Source organism: Notolepis coatsorum (genome assembly GCF_963971535.1).
Source record: "Notolepis coatsorum genome assembly, chromosome: 4".
Classification (NCBI taxonomy): domain Eukaryota; kingdom Metazoa; phylum Chordata; class Actinopteri; order Aulopiformes; family Paralepididae; genus Notolepis; species Notolepis coatsorum.
This window is the reverse complement of record NC_140168.1, coordinates 81,974,629-81,991,947: the sequence shown is the minus strand read 5'-3', so window position 1 is coordinate 81,991,947 and position 17,319 is coordinate 81,974,629. Positions and strand designations below refer to the sequence as shown.

The following is a 17,319-nucleotide window of genomic DNA, read 5'->3' as shown; positions in this document are numbered from 1 at the left end:
GGGGAGCGGGGAGGGGGGAGGGGGAGGGGGAGGGGGGAGCGGGGAGCGGGGAGGTGGAGCGGGGCTGCTTTCACTCGTGACATTTTACATCCCCACTATGATTTTTAACCAAACGCTTTCTAGACGGGATGCAAAATGTCCTCTGAAAAAATGCTCACAGATGGTGGGAGCTTTGACGTCAGGTGAAAAAGCAAGGGATAGAGGGGGGGGGGGGGTTGCTTCAAGATGCTGATCTGGTGTCAGTTTTGCAATTTCCGTTCAAAATGTTAAGAGGATATTTCACTTTGCGTAACATTGTTCTTTCTTGACGGGCGTTTTCCCGCAGAGGTTTCAGTAAACAGTTCACCCGCCAATACTGGCCGGTTGCCAGTAGGAATCTCACTATCAACAGACGTTTTCCAATGTAATTTTGCCAGTTTACAATCATGGAGAAAGAGAGTAAAGCGTATTCCTGATCATAATACATTCCTCAGGGCAAGCAAACATCTGGGACTTACCGTTCATGATGTCGGGCTGGAAAATGAAAAATAAAAATGCTGTACCAAAGTGAAATATCCCTTTTTAAGTTCAGGTCATGGAAACAGGAAACTGATACCTTGTCGGCCCCTAAGGGAGACCTTGGTAGTTCTTCACCAGACCTTGTCGGCCCCTAAGGGAGACCTTGGTAGTTCTTCACCAGACCTTGTCGGTCCCTAAGGGAGACCTTGGTAGTTCTTCACCAGACCTTGTCGGCCCCTAAGGGAGACCTTGGTAGTTCTTCACACGCTTGAGGGGGAGATGTTTCCACATAAAATGTCAAAAAGATTTCATAAAATTGATAATAAGGTTCCTCATTGAAACTATGGGGACACTGTTTGCTAGCAGTGGCCCCAATGCTAACATGGCAGGTCAAAGGAAACGTATTTCCCCCGATGTGACAGCTGTCTGGTTTAAGGGACGTACCGGTGCGGCCGTGAGCCTACCGTGACTCTTATCTCCCGGTTGCAAAAACAAAAATGTCGACCTCTCGTCAAAGACGATCGATGTGCGCATTGGACCAGGAGGGAGCATGTCTATGTTCCCCGGGTCCTATGTTCCCCGGGTTCTATGTTCCCCGCTTTGATTGATTGATTGATTGATTGATTGAAAATTTTAGACCACCAGCCCTCCAAACTCTAACCTTAACCAGTTCGAAAGAGGGCCTAAGCTTAACCGTTCGAAACAAGGCGGACATTAATAATTAATAAAATAATAAAAATGTATAAAATGTTCAATCTATTAATAAATCAAAGCGGGGGAACATAGGACCCGGGGAACATAGGAATGATCCCGACCAGGATAGCAGCGGTTTTGTGAACGTAAACAAGGAAGTACATATGCAGAGAGAGCGAGAGAGAGAGAGAGAGAGAGAAAGAGACAGACGTTTTCTTGGTAGTGACGTCTTTGCGTGAGCGACCAGGAGATCATTTTTGGGTAGATTTATTTCTATATAATTCAGATGGTTTCTTGTAAACAAACCAAAAATTCTATTAAATATAAAAAAGCAAGCTATGCTCAGGAAAATGATTGTCAGTAATATATGTGTGCTGATTAGTAAAACAGGCTAAAAAATAAAACATATTTAGACCTGTATGGGTCTTTTAAAGGAACACGCCAACATTATGGGAATGTGCTTACCGAGTCGGACAAGAAGATAGAGACCAATTTCCTCTCTGTGTGCATTCAGTAGAAAGATATCCGGCTGCAAGCTAGACTAGTGCAAAGGAAGCGGATACGGACCACGGGCCTAGAACTCCGGGAGAGGTGTTTTTGGCCAACAGCTAGGCTAGCTGGTCCATATCCACTTCCATTCATTCGTGCTAAGCTGGGCTAGCTTGCAGCCAGATATCTTTTTACTGAACACACAGAGAGGAAATATCTATCTTCTGGTATGATTCTGGAGAAGAGAGTAAGCGCATTTCCCATAATATTGGTGTGTTCCTTTAAGAAAACGACCAACGTTAAAATGACAAGATATCTTCACACGTAACTTCTGTCCGGAGTGGGAGGGAGAGAGAGAGGGAAGGGGTTTAGATCTAATGACCTCGAGAGGTTCAAGGTTTGAGATTATTGTAGCAGTTATGAATATTTAAAACACAACTAAATGTTTATGCGTGTAGTATAGGAAAGAAAGGGGGCGGGGCTGTCAGATGGAAAGTGAAAGGGAAAGAAATGCTGTAGAAAAGAGGGGGAGAGGGACGATGGACAAACAAAAGATAAAATCTTTACTTGTATGTACATATTTCTATTCCGTTGCGTTTGTACGTTACGTTGTCATATATTATGGTCCTCTCGCGTGTGCTCTTTCACACTGCCCCCCCCCCCCCATTTCTCACGAAAAGGTGCCAAAAGCCTCAGCGCTGAATTTAACTTAAAATAACTTTTTATTTTATCGCAATTTATTCTTAATATATTTTTTTTCTTCTTCTTCCTTTGCAAAAACATACTAGCAAGGTATTTCCGAAGAGGAAATATTTGACGGAGATCGAGGAGTGAACGAGAGAAATAAATTTCTAGATAGACGGGTTGATTTAGAATGTGTCCGCGTAGCATATTGAATAATGGTGTGTAAACCCTTTTCTAGATCCATGAGGATTCTCTTTTTTACTATAGTATTCAAAACCACATACGTTAACCTGCATGCACTAAAGGAGTTTACCCAGAGTATAAATCCCTGTGCCTCTCCGAATTAGAGTAACCATAAATGATGTCTATTTATTAGCCTACTAAAAACATGGCGGACGGTCTTGTGTTTGCCCTCCCACCTTATGAACAGTGACACGTTGCTAAAATGTCTGCCAATTGTAGACCTCTCACAGGTGACGTATTTTGCAGCAGCTCCGGAGTCTCCGATCTTTGTTGCAGCTGATGGATCTCCTGGCTTCGCCTGTTGGTTCATGCAGCTGTGGTCCTGTGAACGAAGCCTTCTAATATACATTTCTCTCTCTGATAAGGTAGTGGAATTTTTATTTTAAGCATCAGTTTAGACATTTTAAAAGAATTGCTAGCCAAAACTAGCCTAGTGTTGCTAAGCAGTCACCAGCGTCAGTGCATTCTCTGCAACATCCAGTCGTTTAAGGTTAGCAGTTTGGATTTTTTAAATAGGAACGTTCTAAAATCTGTCGGTGAAGCGCAGTGGACTAAGCACTCGCCTACCACCGCAGAGACTCTGGGATGGAATCCAGCCGTCAGCGGTACCTCCGTCTTGGTCAGTCGTCCCTACTAACACAATTGGCAGTGTTAGTGGGTGGGAAGCCGGTGGGGTATGTGTGTCCTGGTCGTTGTAAACTGCGACTCCTACTGGTCGGTCGGGGCGCCTGTTCAGCAGGGAGGGGATCTCTGGGAAATAGCGTGAACCTCCGCACACGTTACGTTCCCCCAGTGAAACTCCTCGCTGTCAGGTGAAAAGAAGCGGCTGTATCGGAGGAGGCATGTGGTGGTTCTACACCCTCCCCAGGCCGACAGTGGGGCAATGCGCAGAATGACGAGGAGGGGAAATTGGCATAACGACTAAATTGGGATGGGTGAAAAATACAAAAAGCCCCAAAAATAAATTGAATAAAAAATGTAATATAAATATATATTTATAAAAATCTGTCTGTGAAATGCAATTTTCCCATGAACCCCACATGCAGCATTATTGGTAAACGGTAAAGGACAAGACTTAATTTCTGCCGGGGCTCGGTGGCATAATGACGTGACCACGTGAGAGGTCTACAGCGACCTAGAACACCAGACTCAGTATACAGTTCTATCCTGTGGTAGTAGGCTAATTGTAGTCGCTTGCTCGTTACTATGAATTATATTGGCCGTGGTAATTGGAGTACTGTGGATCAGTGATCTGTAATACTGTTTCGTGATGGTAGGCTCTACCTACTAGTAGGTACAAATATAAACAGTTATTGAGCTATAACTGGGACTTCATTTCAGTAGGGATACGGTTGAATAAGCGCTAGTATTGGAACAGTGAGCCATTAATAATGGTTTAAAATGAGAGTGAAACTTTCTTGTTACACTCTTCTCGATTACATGGTCAGATTTAGTCGCTGTCCCAACCTGGACTCACTTCCCCTCCTCTGGGTCATATAAGACTCTTTCTCTCTACCGGTCCTCGGTGGTGGAGTGACAGGCTGACATCGCTGTAACTCATTCTACGTAGTCGTTATAGTTGTTTGCTGTGCGTTCGCACACAGACCGATAATCGAAAAGGTGACCATTTCTATTTATTTTTTTTACATTCTGATATTTAACCCTTTAAAACACTGTAGACGAATTAGACGACAGCCAGGACTTCGGCTCACTTTCCCAACACTGAGACTTCTTACTGTCAACCTCCCGCTTTATTAAATGGAGAATATTATAAGATTATATGTGCCTCCATTGAAATGTACACCCAAATATATAACTGAAGAATGTAAACGCGACGTAAAAGTACACAACATCCTAATAACAATAACAACATACTGTAAACTAGTTTTTGAGTGCTTCCTATATCCGGTGATGTTCTAGGTTAGCCCCGAACTGTTTATGCTTACTACTCGCAAGATGATGGACAGATGGCGTAGGCTACAGTGGATCGCAACACATACAGGCCCCCATGTCTAGTGACGTTCATAATGTAACTAGAGCACATTTACAAACCCATACGTTTGTATTCAGTAAGTGTGGAACAGCGCAGCTGGTTACAAAGTTGACTTGTTTGTTGTCGTCTAGCGCAGCAAGCTAATGCCCTCAGAGGTCACCCTATTGCCACTATATATGCTTAGATACTGTTATTTATCATTAAAAGTCATAATTGTCTATCTATTTATTTCAAACCCCATTACTTTGTCCTCTGTTTCATTGTTGACATATGTTTGTTTGTGGTGTTTATGAACTACCCCAGATGTGGCATTTACCATTTCAATAAGATCTGACAAGAAATGCATGTTTTGTTTTTTCCCTCCATTTGATTAAAATGATTTAATTACTCTGTTTTCCAACTGGACCTGTTTATCTCCAAAACGGGTTTTCCTTAATAGATTTAGAGTGCACTCTTTTAGAATTTCTACTGATCCTGTTTTAAAACCTCTATCGGAACTCGAAAAAATTTGAATGTATTCTAGAACTCCTACTGGAAACTATAATAATCTCCCAAAAACGGGGGCTTTCCCTGTGGAATTAAGAACGTGTTCTAGAATCCATCTGTTCTAATTCTGTGTTCTCCCACCGCATTTTTATTTTTTTAAATGCAGGTTTAGGGAACCCTGACCATGTAGCTGATGCGCCGACATGCATATGAAGCTGAATGTTCAAATCTGTTAAGGATCCTACCGTATAACTCAATGTATGAATACTGAATCAGTGGGCCAGGCGGCCCTGGTGCACACAGAGCTTTGTGAGAGTTTCTTAAGATAAAGATAAGATATTCCTTTATTGTCCCCCTTGGGGAGGTTTCCCATGGCAGATAAGATAATAAAGTGGTGGATCCCCACTGAACGTATACTTTAATGAGCCCGGGTCAGAGGACAAGACTTAATTTACTCAGTTTGGAGAGGGGGATGAAGGATTATAAAACACATCCATACACTGTAAAAACACAATTTAATGTCCCTACTCAAGGTACAACACGCTTGACCCGTCGGGCACGACGCCGGTACACGCACACCTCCAGTATTGTCAGTTTTGATCCACTTGAAACTCTCTCAGTTCCAGTGTGCTGGCCGGGCCGTCTTCTCCGCGAGCTGTAACTATACTGTATAGCTGCCGTCGGTGTGTTTCTCCTCCTCCAGGTACAGCTTTTGTTATTGAGACGAGTTGCCAAAATCTTCTGTATCCTAAATGGTTAAAGGTAATGTTTTAAGTTTTGTGTTTTTTAAAACCTCGGTTTGATGAAGAGAACTGGAGGCCGTTGTTCTCCTGAAGCGGTTGACCACGACCCCCCCCCCCCCCCCCCCCAACTGAGACATAGACAACACGCGGTTGCTCGATTCACTTTCAAAATGTTAACAGAAACCGCAAACTGGCTAACGATAGAACATTCATCCTCAGTGATTTCATAATAAGTTTGACAAAGGGGTTCTCCTTCTCATCTCCATCCAATAAACATTCAACGGTTATTTCTCCCTAAGGTGACCCAGGCTTGACGTTAGCCACCGTGTTTTCACATGCGTGCGTTCGGCCCAACAGGCACACTGGTTTGAAATTGTACCATGGCCTGTCTGGTCATCACTGTTTAGAGATGTCAGTCCTGGCTAGCCATATTTGGCCCTGTAGTGGAAACGAGAAGCCATTTTCCAATAGAGGCCAATACGGGCCCCCAATCCCCTCTAAAAGTCGTAATAACCCCCCCGATCCCCTCTAGAAGCTGAAAGAACCCCCCCGATCCCCTTTAGAAGCTGGAAGAACCCGCCCGATCCCCTTTAGAAGCTGGAAGAACCCGCCCGATCCCCTTTGGAAGCTGGAAGAACCCGCCCGATCCCCTTTGGAAGCTGGAAGAACCCCCGATCCCCTCTAGAAGTCATAAGAATCAATGTTCTTTGACCCTGATCCGCTCAAACATATCTTCACTCTAATATCATCTTTGTTCCTTTGACTAATAATGGAGCAAATGCGGTCTTAATGTGAAGATGGCTTTTTTTTTTTTTTGTAAACTCAAACATCGTCTAGGAGTCTCGTTATCGATGAGGATAGATTCCGCTTTGGACTGAGCTGACCTCTGACCTCTTTCTGTACCTCTGGCACTTGATAATCCTGTTTGTTTATGGTTCAGTTCTTCTAGATCCTGTCTGCTATTTTCTATGTACCGGTTGTTACGACTACAAATAAAAAGATGTAGCATACGATGTGCGTCTGATGGAGACGAGTCCAAAGTGTTGCTTTCTTTTACCACACGTGCTCTCTCGTTAAAGGCTCAGTCGGCGATTCAAATGTAAACTAAAAAGGGTAGCCCCACCACCAAAAACGGGAATGGTTTGCTAGTCGATTGACAACATGCTGTCATTCTCTAGTTGTTGACTGACTGAACTCTTGATACAAGGACTAACACTAGACAACATGCTGTCATTCTAGTTGACTGAGCTCTAGATACAAGGACTAACACTAGACAACATGCTGTCATTCTAGTTGACTGACTGAGCTCTTGATACATGGACTAACACTAGACAACATGCCGTCATTCTCTAGTTGACAGACTGAGCTCTTGATACAAGGACTAACACTAGACAACATGCTGTCATTCTAGTTGACTGACTGAGCTCTTGATACACGGACTAACACTAGACAACATGCTGTCATTCTCTAGTTGACTGAGCTCTGGATACAAGGACTAACACTAGACAACATGCTGTCATTCTAGTTGACTGACTAAGGACTAACACTAGACAACATGCCGTCATTCTCTAGTTGACTGAGCTCAGGATACAAGGACTAACACTAGACAACATGCTGTCATTCTAGTTGACTGACTAAGGACTAACACTAGACAACATGCCGTCATTCTCTAGTTGACTGAGCTCTGGATACAAGGACTAACACTAGACAACATGCTGTCATTCTAGTTGACTGACTAAGGACTAACACTAGACAACATGCCGTCATTCTCTAGTTGACTGAGCTCTGGATACAAGGACTAACACTAGACAACATGCTGTCATTCTCTAGTTGACTGAGCTCTTAACCACTAACGACCGCCCACCGGGGGCCGTTTTTTTCACAATCTAATATAATTATATTAAAAAAAAAATTACAAGTCGATTATTAATTTCAATATAGAATATTCGTTGACAGCCCTACAAGTACAATTAGTTACTGCAGACTACATCACCCCTGAGTGGAACATGGAAAGCCAAACTTTCCCCCACTGTACCGAAAACCTGTACCGTACCTCGACTTCAAAACCGAGGTACGTACCATACCGTGTTTTTTGTGTACCATTACACCCCTAGTACATACTGGAGTAAAACACTGAGAAAGTTGTAAATGATGTATTTTATATCTACAGATCAAACTCTTCAAGAATCTAAGTGAATATATCAGTGATATGGTTAAAGGTGCTCTAGAATCTAGATAACATGTATGTAGAGTAATCATTAAAAAGAAAAGAGCACACACACATAACATTGTTGAGTTAAAGTAATGGATTGCATCAGTACCTGGTTGAAGACTCTGATATGGATCTAATTTTTGCTGTGGCAAACTCAAAAGTCTTAAAGGAACATCCCAACATTGTGGGAAATGTGCTTACGTTTTCTCCAGAATCAGACTAGAAGATGGATGTGTTCAGTTAGTAGAAGGATATACAGCTGCAAGCTGGCCTAGCTTAGCACACATGGAAGTGGATACAGACCACTAGCCTAGCTTAAAACTCAGGTGTGTTTGGCCAACAGCTAGGCTAGCTTGGCCCTTATCGGCTAGCTTGGCAGCCGGATAGCCTTCTACTGAACACAGAGAGGAAACTGGTATCCATCTTCTTGTCCGACTCTGGAGAAGATGGTAAGCGCATTTCCCATAATGTTGGTGTGTTCCTTTAAACAATGTACGTGACACAAAGGGGTTTTAATATTTATTTATTGGAACATGTGCATGTTCTTATACAGAGGAAGTGGCACGTTTATAGTACATTTCAAAGTCATCCACTATATTAACTAAAGATGCACTGTATGTAAATCAGGAAGGTGGTGTCATAACCCCTGATGAAATACAGCAGCGGGTTCCAAGAACATCTTCAAAAACCAACTCCCGTCAACACAGATATTCAGATATATTATATTACAGATTGACGCCATTTCAAAACAACGTCATCAACCGATCTCCATACTGTCGTTTTTGTTTCCATGGTTTCCATGGTGGGGGGGTGGGGGGTGGGTGAGTGTTTATGTGGGGCGTTCCCTGGGGCGGGTGACAAACTGCCACCACAGAGGGGGGAGGTCACCGTCCACGCGGGCAGGGGGCAGGGCCTCGGTCCTGGGGCCACTCGCTGGAGTCTCGGCCTGCAGCTGAGCAACCTAAAATCAACAGAAAATAAAATGTTAAATATGCTTCCTCTACACTCATACAGCCGTGGCGATGGACCGGCACAGCGAGAATATCACCAGCTGAATGCCATAGGGGATGAAAACAACGTTAGAATCGAGCTACATTTCCCAACAAATCATTTATTTGCATTTATTTTTAATTTGTTGGACCTTATGGTGTTCTTGTTCTCAGGGCCCCGTTCCCCGTACCTGGCTAACTGAGTTAGCCGGATCATTTTCAGCATAGCTTGACTTAAGCCAGACATTTCCATTCCCCGACGTCGGATTTTCTAAATCGCCATGGTAACAGATCAGAAAGTTTGAACCTGGTCCGGAGCAGGGTTAAGTTCAGTTAGCTGGATGAACCATGGCCACGCCCCCGCAAAGAAATGCCAGCTCGCTTCCTGAAATTATTCTCACAGTCTAGATCTGCATTATACCATTCTGAATTATGTTTTTGTGCTTCATTTTTCTAGAGGGGGCTTTTGAAATGTAAAATAGACCTAAAATTCTGATACTAAATCATATTCAGCCTATGAATTTACTTTGTCCTATATATTGCACGTCATATTTATACGGATACGGCGCTCGCGACAGTTATTTTAATAACGGACTAAACGGATCATTGCAAATGTGAATCCCGCTGGGATATTTTTAATGAATGAAACCTATCGGGTGTTTGGCTCTGATTAGTTTAATATTCTTCGCTGTGTATTTGCTTAACGGAGCACCCGGATGCGTTTCATTCAAGCATATGAAGCGTCTATGCGCGGATTGTGGATATGAATTATGAGGAATCTGAATCTGTGGAGTATTTAATTGTATCACTGTCACTGTGACAGTGTCACACGTTATTGTGATATTGTAACTGGGATTAAAATATATGAGGAGATGCGCTGTTTGATGGATTTGATGACGTGACGTGACTTGATAAATTGAATGAGCCTTTGACGTTTTTGATGAATGAATTTGAGAAAATGCATTTATCTTTTCAAGCACTGTTATCTGATGATGAACATGAGGTGTCACTGGTATAAACCAAAGGGTAATCAATTCAATGCATGTATGGATTAGGTCCGAAACAGATTAAAACCTGATTAATAGTGTAACTGCAAGCCTCCTTCCAAGCCTCTCTTTGGAAACCATGTATTTATATAGTACATAATACTTAATAGTGTTGTCACGATACTGGAATTTCGACTTCGATACGATACCTTGAAAAGTATCGATACTTTGATACCATTTCGATACCAAAAATATATATATATATATATATATTTTTTTTAATAAACAAATTTAGCTTTTGTTGCTGGTTGATTTTCCTCAGCTTCTCTCTGGTACTATAAGAGAAGATAAATATAACACTTTTAAAACCCTTTGTTTATCTTTAGATCACACATTTAAAAAGAACTGTTCATCTCACTTCAATCATTTTTATTGCAGATGCAGAACATGGTATTTTCTCAAGCAGACAGATGTAAACACTGTAATCTGTGTTGCATGTACCTGACAAACTGAACTGTTTGTATTACAGTTAGTAACAGTTTCGATTTTTATTTAAAGATAACGAGAGAGAGAGAGAGAGAGAGAGAGAGAGAGAGAGAGAGAGAGAGAGATAGAGAGGGGTAGAGAGAGAGAGGCTATGCTCGGAGCATTTTAGTAACGTTACATTTTCAACAAGATTGCTGCCATTTAAACACTTCATGGAAACGGGGTAACGTTAACCTTATGTCGACTGTAGTATTGTATGACCTCGACATAACGTTTAAACGTTAACGTTACTCCGACCGTTTCCATGCAGTAATTATAAAGGTGCCAGCTAAGCTAACGGAGCTAACGGCTAGGAGTAGCTAACGTTAGCTGATAGCTGCCTGTAACGTTACTAACAACTTATCAGCTGTTGATATTATGCGCCATCAGTAGACAACGTGTCATGTATTAAACTAGAGTTAATGGTTTAATGCTTCAGTCACAGTGACGTTGAAAGAGCAGCTGTCACGAACCTCTCATTTCTTTATGGAGATCCGTGTTGGCACTGATCTGTAACACCGCTTGCAAATAGCATTGGGGCATCTTCTTTAGCTTGTCCTTCGTTGTTTACTTTAAACCCGAAGTACCTCCAAACAGCACTTCTGCTGTTTTCTTTATCCACAAGCACAAATTGCGGATGCTCTGCATTTGCCATCTTCAGCTAAAATGTTTGTCGGCTCTGTGAGGGGGAGGGCTGGAGGAGCCGGAGGGGCAAGCGCGCTCTGAACAGCGTGTCAACAACTTGCGGTAGAACACTCGCCAGCTGGTACCGATACTGCAGAAAGTATCGGTATTTCAGGAAATGAGTATCGAAACCATTTTAAATATTCAGTATCGATATGTATCGATACTTCGATATTTTTTACAACACTAATACCTAAGCACATACAGTACAGATATCCTCATAATATAATTCGTATCAATTAGATATACTATTTGGGCTTGTTTTTATCCTTATTCTGAAAGAGTTGAACTAATTATTTTCGCTAGCAAGATCTCATTTGATTATTCATTCCATAAGCCTACTGCCAGCAGGCACGTTTAAAGAAATATAATCTGATTGATTGGGGTAATGAGGGATTTAAAATTAGCCTATAGATTATGCATTTAACTTGTCGGCGAGGCTATTGAGCCGTACTGCATTGTACCCATTCTGCAATCTGTTAATAAAGTTTTAAATCAATCAGTGCCGTTAGAAAATCAGGATTTCTGCGATCGACACCTGCTGTCTTTTCAGCTGAGGCGGCCGCGCGCAATTATCCTGAGTCTCAAGTCTGGTTCGAATGAACGAGACTGAATCAGCGTTCGAGGAACAGGAAAATCCCGGATTCAAACATCGGGTTAATTGAATCTGGATAATGGGACTTTTGATCGACTTAGTTGAACCAGGTACAGGGAATAGGGCCCTGTTCTTGACTTAGTTATGTTTTCTTCTTGACTTTTTTAAAGAAGACATGTACGGCCCATGGGGACATTAACGTGTGTTGTCGGGCCTTATAAATAAATTTGATGGATTTGATTTGATTTATGGACCAAGTGATTTGATCAAAATCAATCAAGTATACGAATATGAATGTTTTTAGTGCTACACTGCCAAGAGCAACAGGGGTGGACATGGGACAAACACCGGAATAATGACCCATCATCACTGGTACAAAACAATTACAGAAAGAAAACAATCCTATTAGACGGGTATAGAATTCAAGCAACTGTACAAACTTGATGCATGAATCCGTCCTCTTTTTCACTTTGCCCACATGATGACACAAAGTAAAATGCTAACTTAGGATGACTAACGGGTCACCGACACCGATACATTGACCTGTTACCTATGTAGCACTAGAGATAAGGTCTTATTTAGATACGTTAACAGTAGGCATTTGCTTCTTAGGCCATGTGTCAAAAGTCATATTCCTTGCAATAGACGGGTGTCTCGTCCACGTCGGACTCAGTGTAGCGCGCGCATCAAGGAGGCAAAAGAAACTTAATCCTGGTCACAACAACGGGGCAGACTACAATATATTTGTTAGCCATGCTAGCCATCTAAACGATCAATCCATGTCAAAGCTAGATATGTAAGAGGTGAAAGACTCACTAACAGCCATGCTGATTTGGCCAAATAACATCCAGCCATTTTCATTTGAAACAACTTTTAGTCAGGGGAGTGCCATGGTTACTCCATAGAGTTCCATTATACTTTGTCGGGAGTGCCATGGTTTCTCCATAGAGCCCTGTTAAACTTTTAGTCAGGGGAGTGACATGGTTACTCCATAGAGCCCTGTTATACTTTTAGTCAGGGAGTGACATGGTTACTCCATAGAGTTCCATTATACTTTGTCGGGAGTGCCATGGTTTCTCCATAGAGCTCCATTCTACTTTTTGTCAGGGGAGTGCCATGGTTTATCCATAGAGCTCCATTCTACTTTTTGTCAGGAGTGTCATGGTTTATCCATAGAGCTCCATTATACTTTTTGTCAGGAAGAGTCATGGTTTCTCCATAGAGTCCCATTGTACTTTTTTAGCACAGCAGCTCACGCAGGTAACGGGGAACGTAGTCACGTAATTCAGTGAGTATTGATCATTGGCTCAAACACAGTATGTTTATAAACAAGAAACCTCGACTCAAATTGAATTAAAATGCATCAAAACTGACCTAATGGAATTTCTTATTAATTCCTGGAAACCTTTGTAGAAGCAAAAGATTATATTTTGGAAAGACTTGGCCTGTGGGCCCAAACCCTGACTAACACATCTATGAATCCTCCGGCTCACCTCTTTGTCCCAGCTCTGCTCCCTCAGCTGCTTCCACTGCTCCCTCTTGGAGAAGTAGTCTGGGTACATGGCCTTCTCTGACGGGTGCCAGTGCTCCAGGACCCACTCAGGGACCTAGAGAGACGAGGAGGTCAGGAGATCATCAAGACAACAAACACTTTAATGATATGATAGGATACAGGCCTGTCCCCGACTAAGGATTTATATAGTCGACTTTGATTGGCCAAGATTTGCCGATAGTCGACTGGCAATTCTTGTCTGATTTAACATTAAGCACCCCCCACAGCCCAAATGGAATGTTCCAAAAAATATATACAATGTTGTTGTTTGCAATCGACTGAGAGATTGGCAGTTGACTACGCTCCTTTCAATCGATTAGTCGACTAGTCAAGGTCAGCTCTATGATATTATATATTTATTATTTATATTGCGCCCCTCGACCAAATAGTTATATCGGCCCAGGGCGCAGCCCGAGAAAAAGATAAACAGAAAGACAGGAACAATAGGAAAACTGAAAAAAATACATCCAAGCAGACAGAACAGATGGACATAATACACCTGTCATACTACAACACAAAATTAGCTCAAGGATTTTTTTTTTTAATGGCGAAAAGGTGGGTTTTGAGCATGGCCTTAAAAGTCTGTAGAGTGCTTGCAGATTTGATGTGTTTAGTGGGAGCTTGTTCCAGAGTTTCAGCGCTACAACTGCGAACGCCCGGTTTTCCTTTATCACCAGTCTTGAGTGTGGGATCTTAAGGCAGATTTTGACTGTTTGATCGGAGGGATCTGGAGTTGGCCGATTGGACCAGGAGTTCCTTTATGTAAGCTGGGGTGAGAACGTTTAGGGTTTTGTAAGTGAACATGAGGATCTTGAAATTAATTATTTGTTTAATTTGGAGGAGGTAATGAACACGAGGGCTAAGCAGCAGGATATTGTGAGCTTCTACTATCATTTACAGTCATATCGTGTGGAAGGCAAGCGTGCGAATGGGTGAATGTGAGGCATAAGTTGTAAAGCGCTTTGGATAAAAGCTGTTTTTTTATCTACTTTTTCTCCCCATTTTTCTATTTTTTCTCCCATCCCAATTTTCGTATTATCCAATTCTACCCTCCCCTGTCTCGAACGTTGTTAGACCATGCCTCCCACTGGTCGGCTGCAATGTGGACCAAGCCTTGCATCACGTGTCCCCTCCGGTACACGAGGAGGCAGCCGTCGCATCTTTTCACCTGCACAGCGCGATCTCTCAGTGGCGAGGAGTAATGCGTGGGAGGCTCACGCTGCCCCTGTTGCTTCCTGATTCTGCTGTACAGGCGCACCAACCGACCTGTAGGAGTCGCTGTCCACAACGTCCGATCCCCACCCACCGGCTTTCCCACCCCCTAATACTGCCAATTGTATTAGTATGAACGACCAGCCAAGCCGGAAGCAACGCCGAAAGCTGGGCTCGAACCCAGCGTCTCCTGCGTTAGTGGCGAGCGCCTTGCCCACTGCGCCACTTAGCCGCCCAGCTGTCATATAAATTCAGCCCGTTTACCATTTAGAACATGTTCTGAAGAAGGTCTTGTATTAAAAGCTCAACTACTACTAATCCATGGTGTTTGCATTACGGTGTTGTACGACATCTCTACTTTTAATAAATGTTCTCCTTTTGCACCCTTTCTACAATTTTTTTTGCTATGCAGGTTTCCTTTTTTGCTACTAGTCTTTCGCAATATCCTTTATATATACCTATTTAATATACATCTATAACTCTGTATGATAGCATGTACAATAATGCTGTATACATATATTTACCATATATATATTTATCCACATCTGTCTGAATATACCTGCATATATAATCCCTTTTACATACCAGTCTACTATATATATATATATATATATATATATATATATGCCTGACCTACTTTTACTAGTTATACCACTGGTGGCCAGTATGATGTACTACCATAGTGTGTCCTTGAACATTGCATTTATTCATACTGGGTGTTATGTGTGGCTGTATTTGTATCCCTGTTAGGTTGTTCGTCTGTTCCATGTATTTTGTGTTCATGTAATCTTGATCTGTGTTTTCCAGTGTTTTGCATTGTGTTCCCCGTCCTGTGCCCTAGTTGTAGTTCCTTGTCTTGGCTTCCTGTAGTTCTTTGCAGTTTCCCTCCCAGGTGTATCCATTTGTAATCAGCCCAGGTGTTCCTTGTTCTCGCCATCCCCTTGTGAATATCCGTTTTGTTCTCCCTCGTGTTCTGTGGCTGATTCTGTCTGCACAGTCCTGTCCTTTGTTTGTTATCCTTTTATTGTATTCCTGCACCCTCAAACCAGACGGTAGTCATCATTAAAAAACCTTTTTTGTTACTTTTGGCTACCGTTTCACATTATGTTCCATTGATACCAGACGACGAGTATTTTTACGTTAATCAATGGTAACGTAATACTGGGATACCACACTATGAATGTGATCTAGTGTTCAGCCCTCAGCCGTACAGGAGGAGTAGAGTTGACACTCGTGATACCTTGTAGCATTCATATCTCTCATAGGAGGTGCCACCGGGGGAGTCCGGGAAGATGTACGGCTGGGGGTGCTGGTTGACCCAGAACTCCTCCTCTCCGGATTTCAGCTGCCTGGTGGCTTTCATCATGTCCTTCTCATTCTTGCTCTCGTCAAAACGAGCCCGCATCAAGCAGGCGTAGAAACGGTACTTGTCCCTGGAAAGAGGCAATGGATACAAAAAAAAACGACAGTTTGTGAAATAATAAACTGGAACGTTGAATGACTTCACCTATCGATTAAATCTGTAACCAATCAATCCAAAAAGAGAAACAAGCCAACGATAAATGTGATTGACAGCTCTTTTGCTGTCATGCAATGCAGAAATCATGCAACCCCCAGATAGCTTATTGCATTTGACATGTTGCCCGACTAAAGAAGTCATAATTGATTTATTGATTGAAAAGTTTATTAACAGATTGCAGAATGGGTACAGTACAGATCAATACATACAATTGTTAAGGGGATGCAGACCAGAGAAAGACTTTAGTGGTCCCGCATTTTCAATTCAACATAACATATATGACACACACGACATACAGATAGACAGTACTGCTACATCTATACATTTATGGTCCAGCATAACAACAAAGGAAATGGAATGCTGACAGCTAGGGTTTATTGTTCAATTCAAATGCTATGCAAACGTCAACTCCAAACACACTGAGAAAATGATGGGACTTGACTAGTATGGTCATTTTCCATGTCACAATAAATAAGTCAATGACATAGCTATCCGCAAGACACGAATCACAATATGTTCTTAGATGGGTGTCTGATACTAAATTGTATTAAATGAGGGTCTACATGAAACAGTTTAAGAACCACTGGTCTCTAGCTAACTTAGATGATGATGATTTGGTTGTGGGAGAGTGACCTGCTACTAGCAGACAGATGCTAACTAAAGCTAGCATAGAAGACAGGCTGCCTCGCAACGTCCAGATAGTGTGTTTCCCAGCCATAATTTAGAAATATGCAACGGAGAGAACTCTGCTTACCTGAATATGCACCATGATTCAAGGTGTCTCAAGGACTTCTTGTAGAGCCGCAGTACTTTTTGGTGGTGAGTAAGATATGCAGAGGCCATGTTCCCCGTCCCCTGTCACCTTCTCGCAGAGCCGAGGAGGATTCTGGGACTTTGGACGTGCGTTTGTTCCAATAGCATAAATCTGCAGAGCCGCAAGCCTAACGTCTATTTTCCCTAACGGAATTGCACTTCCGCGTTCGGTTTGCGCGATCTGATTGGCCACTGACGTTTTTCTCAGCGCCAATCGCGTTACTCCTAACAAACTGGTTAAGCTTGGCGACTCTTTAATTCGAAGTCGCTTTCTTTCGAAGTTGGTTAAGGTTAGGGTTAGGGTTAAAAATAAACAGCACAAACGGACTACTTCCGGGTTTTACAGGAAACAACACAGAGTACAAGCCCCGAAGCCCCGCCTCACACAGAATACAAGCCCCGA

General features: G+C 42.5%; 1 protein-coding gene across 1 annotated transcript; it reads right to left on the bottom strand.

Moving 5' to 3' along the window:
* Nucleotides 1–8,088: 8,088 nt before the first annotated feature.
* ndufb9 (NADH:ubiquinone oxidoreductase subunit B9) lies at nt 8,089–16,990 on the bottom strand. Its single transcript, XM_084312507.1, has 4 exons — nt 16,858–16,990; nt 15,825–16,017; nt 13,314–13,427; nt 8,089–9,002 (listed from the first exon to the last, which is right to left on the bottom strand). Exons 1-4 carry the CDS (start codon nt 16,944–16,946, stop codon nt 8,871–8,873), a joined length of 528 nt encoding a protein of 175 aa, XP_084168633.1. The 5' UTR covers nt 16,947–16,990; the 3' UTR covers nt 8,089–8,870.
* Between the last annotated feature and the right edge of the window lie 329 nt (nt 16,991–17,319).

What these genes read in the sequence shown, in the direction of transcription:
- ndufb9 (XM_084312507.1), bottom strand. Translation starts at nt 16,946, where the DNA reads ATGGCCTCTGCATATCTTACTCACCACCAAAAAGTACTGCGGCTCTAC. An exon ending in GAATCATGGTGCATATTCAG is followed by an intron (nt 16,018 to 16,857) that starts GTAAGCAGAGTT and finishes GCCTCTTTCCAG; the next exon opens with GGACAAGTACCGTTTCTACG. An exon ending in AGAGATATGAATGCTACAAG is followed by an intron (nt 13,428 to 15,824) that starts GTATCACGAGTG and finishes TCGTCTCTCTAG; the next exon opens with GTCCCTGAGTGGGTCCTGGA.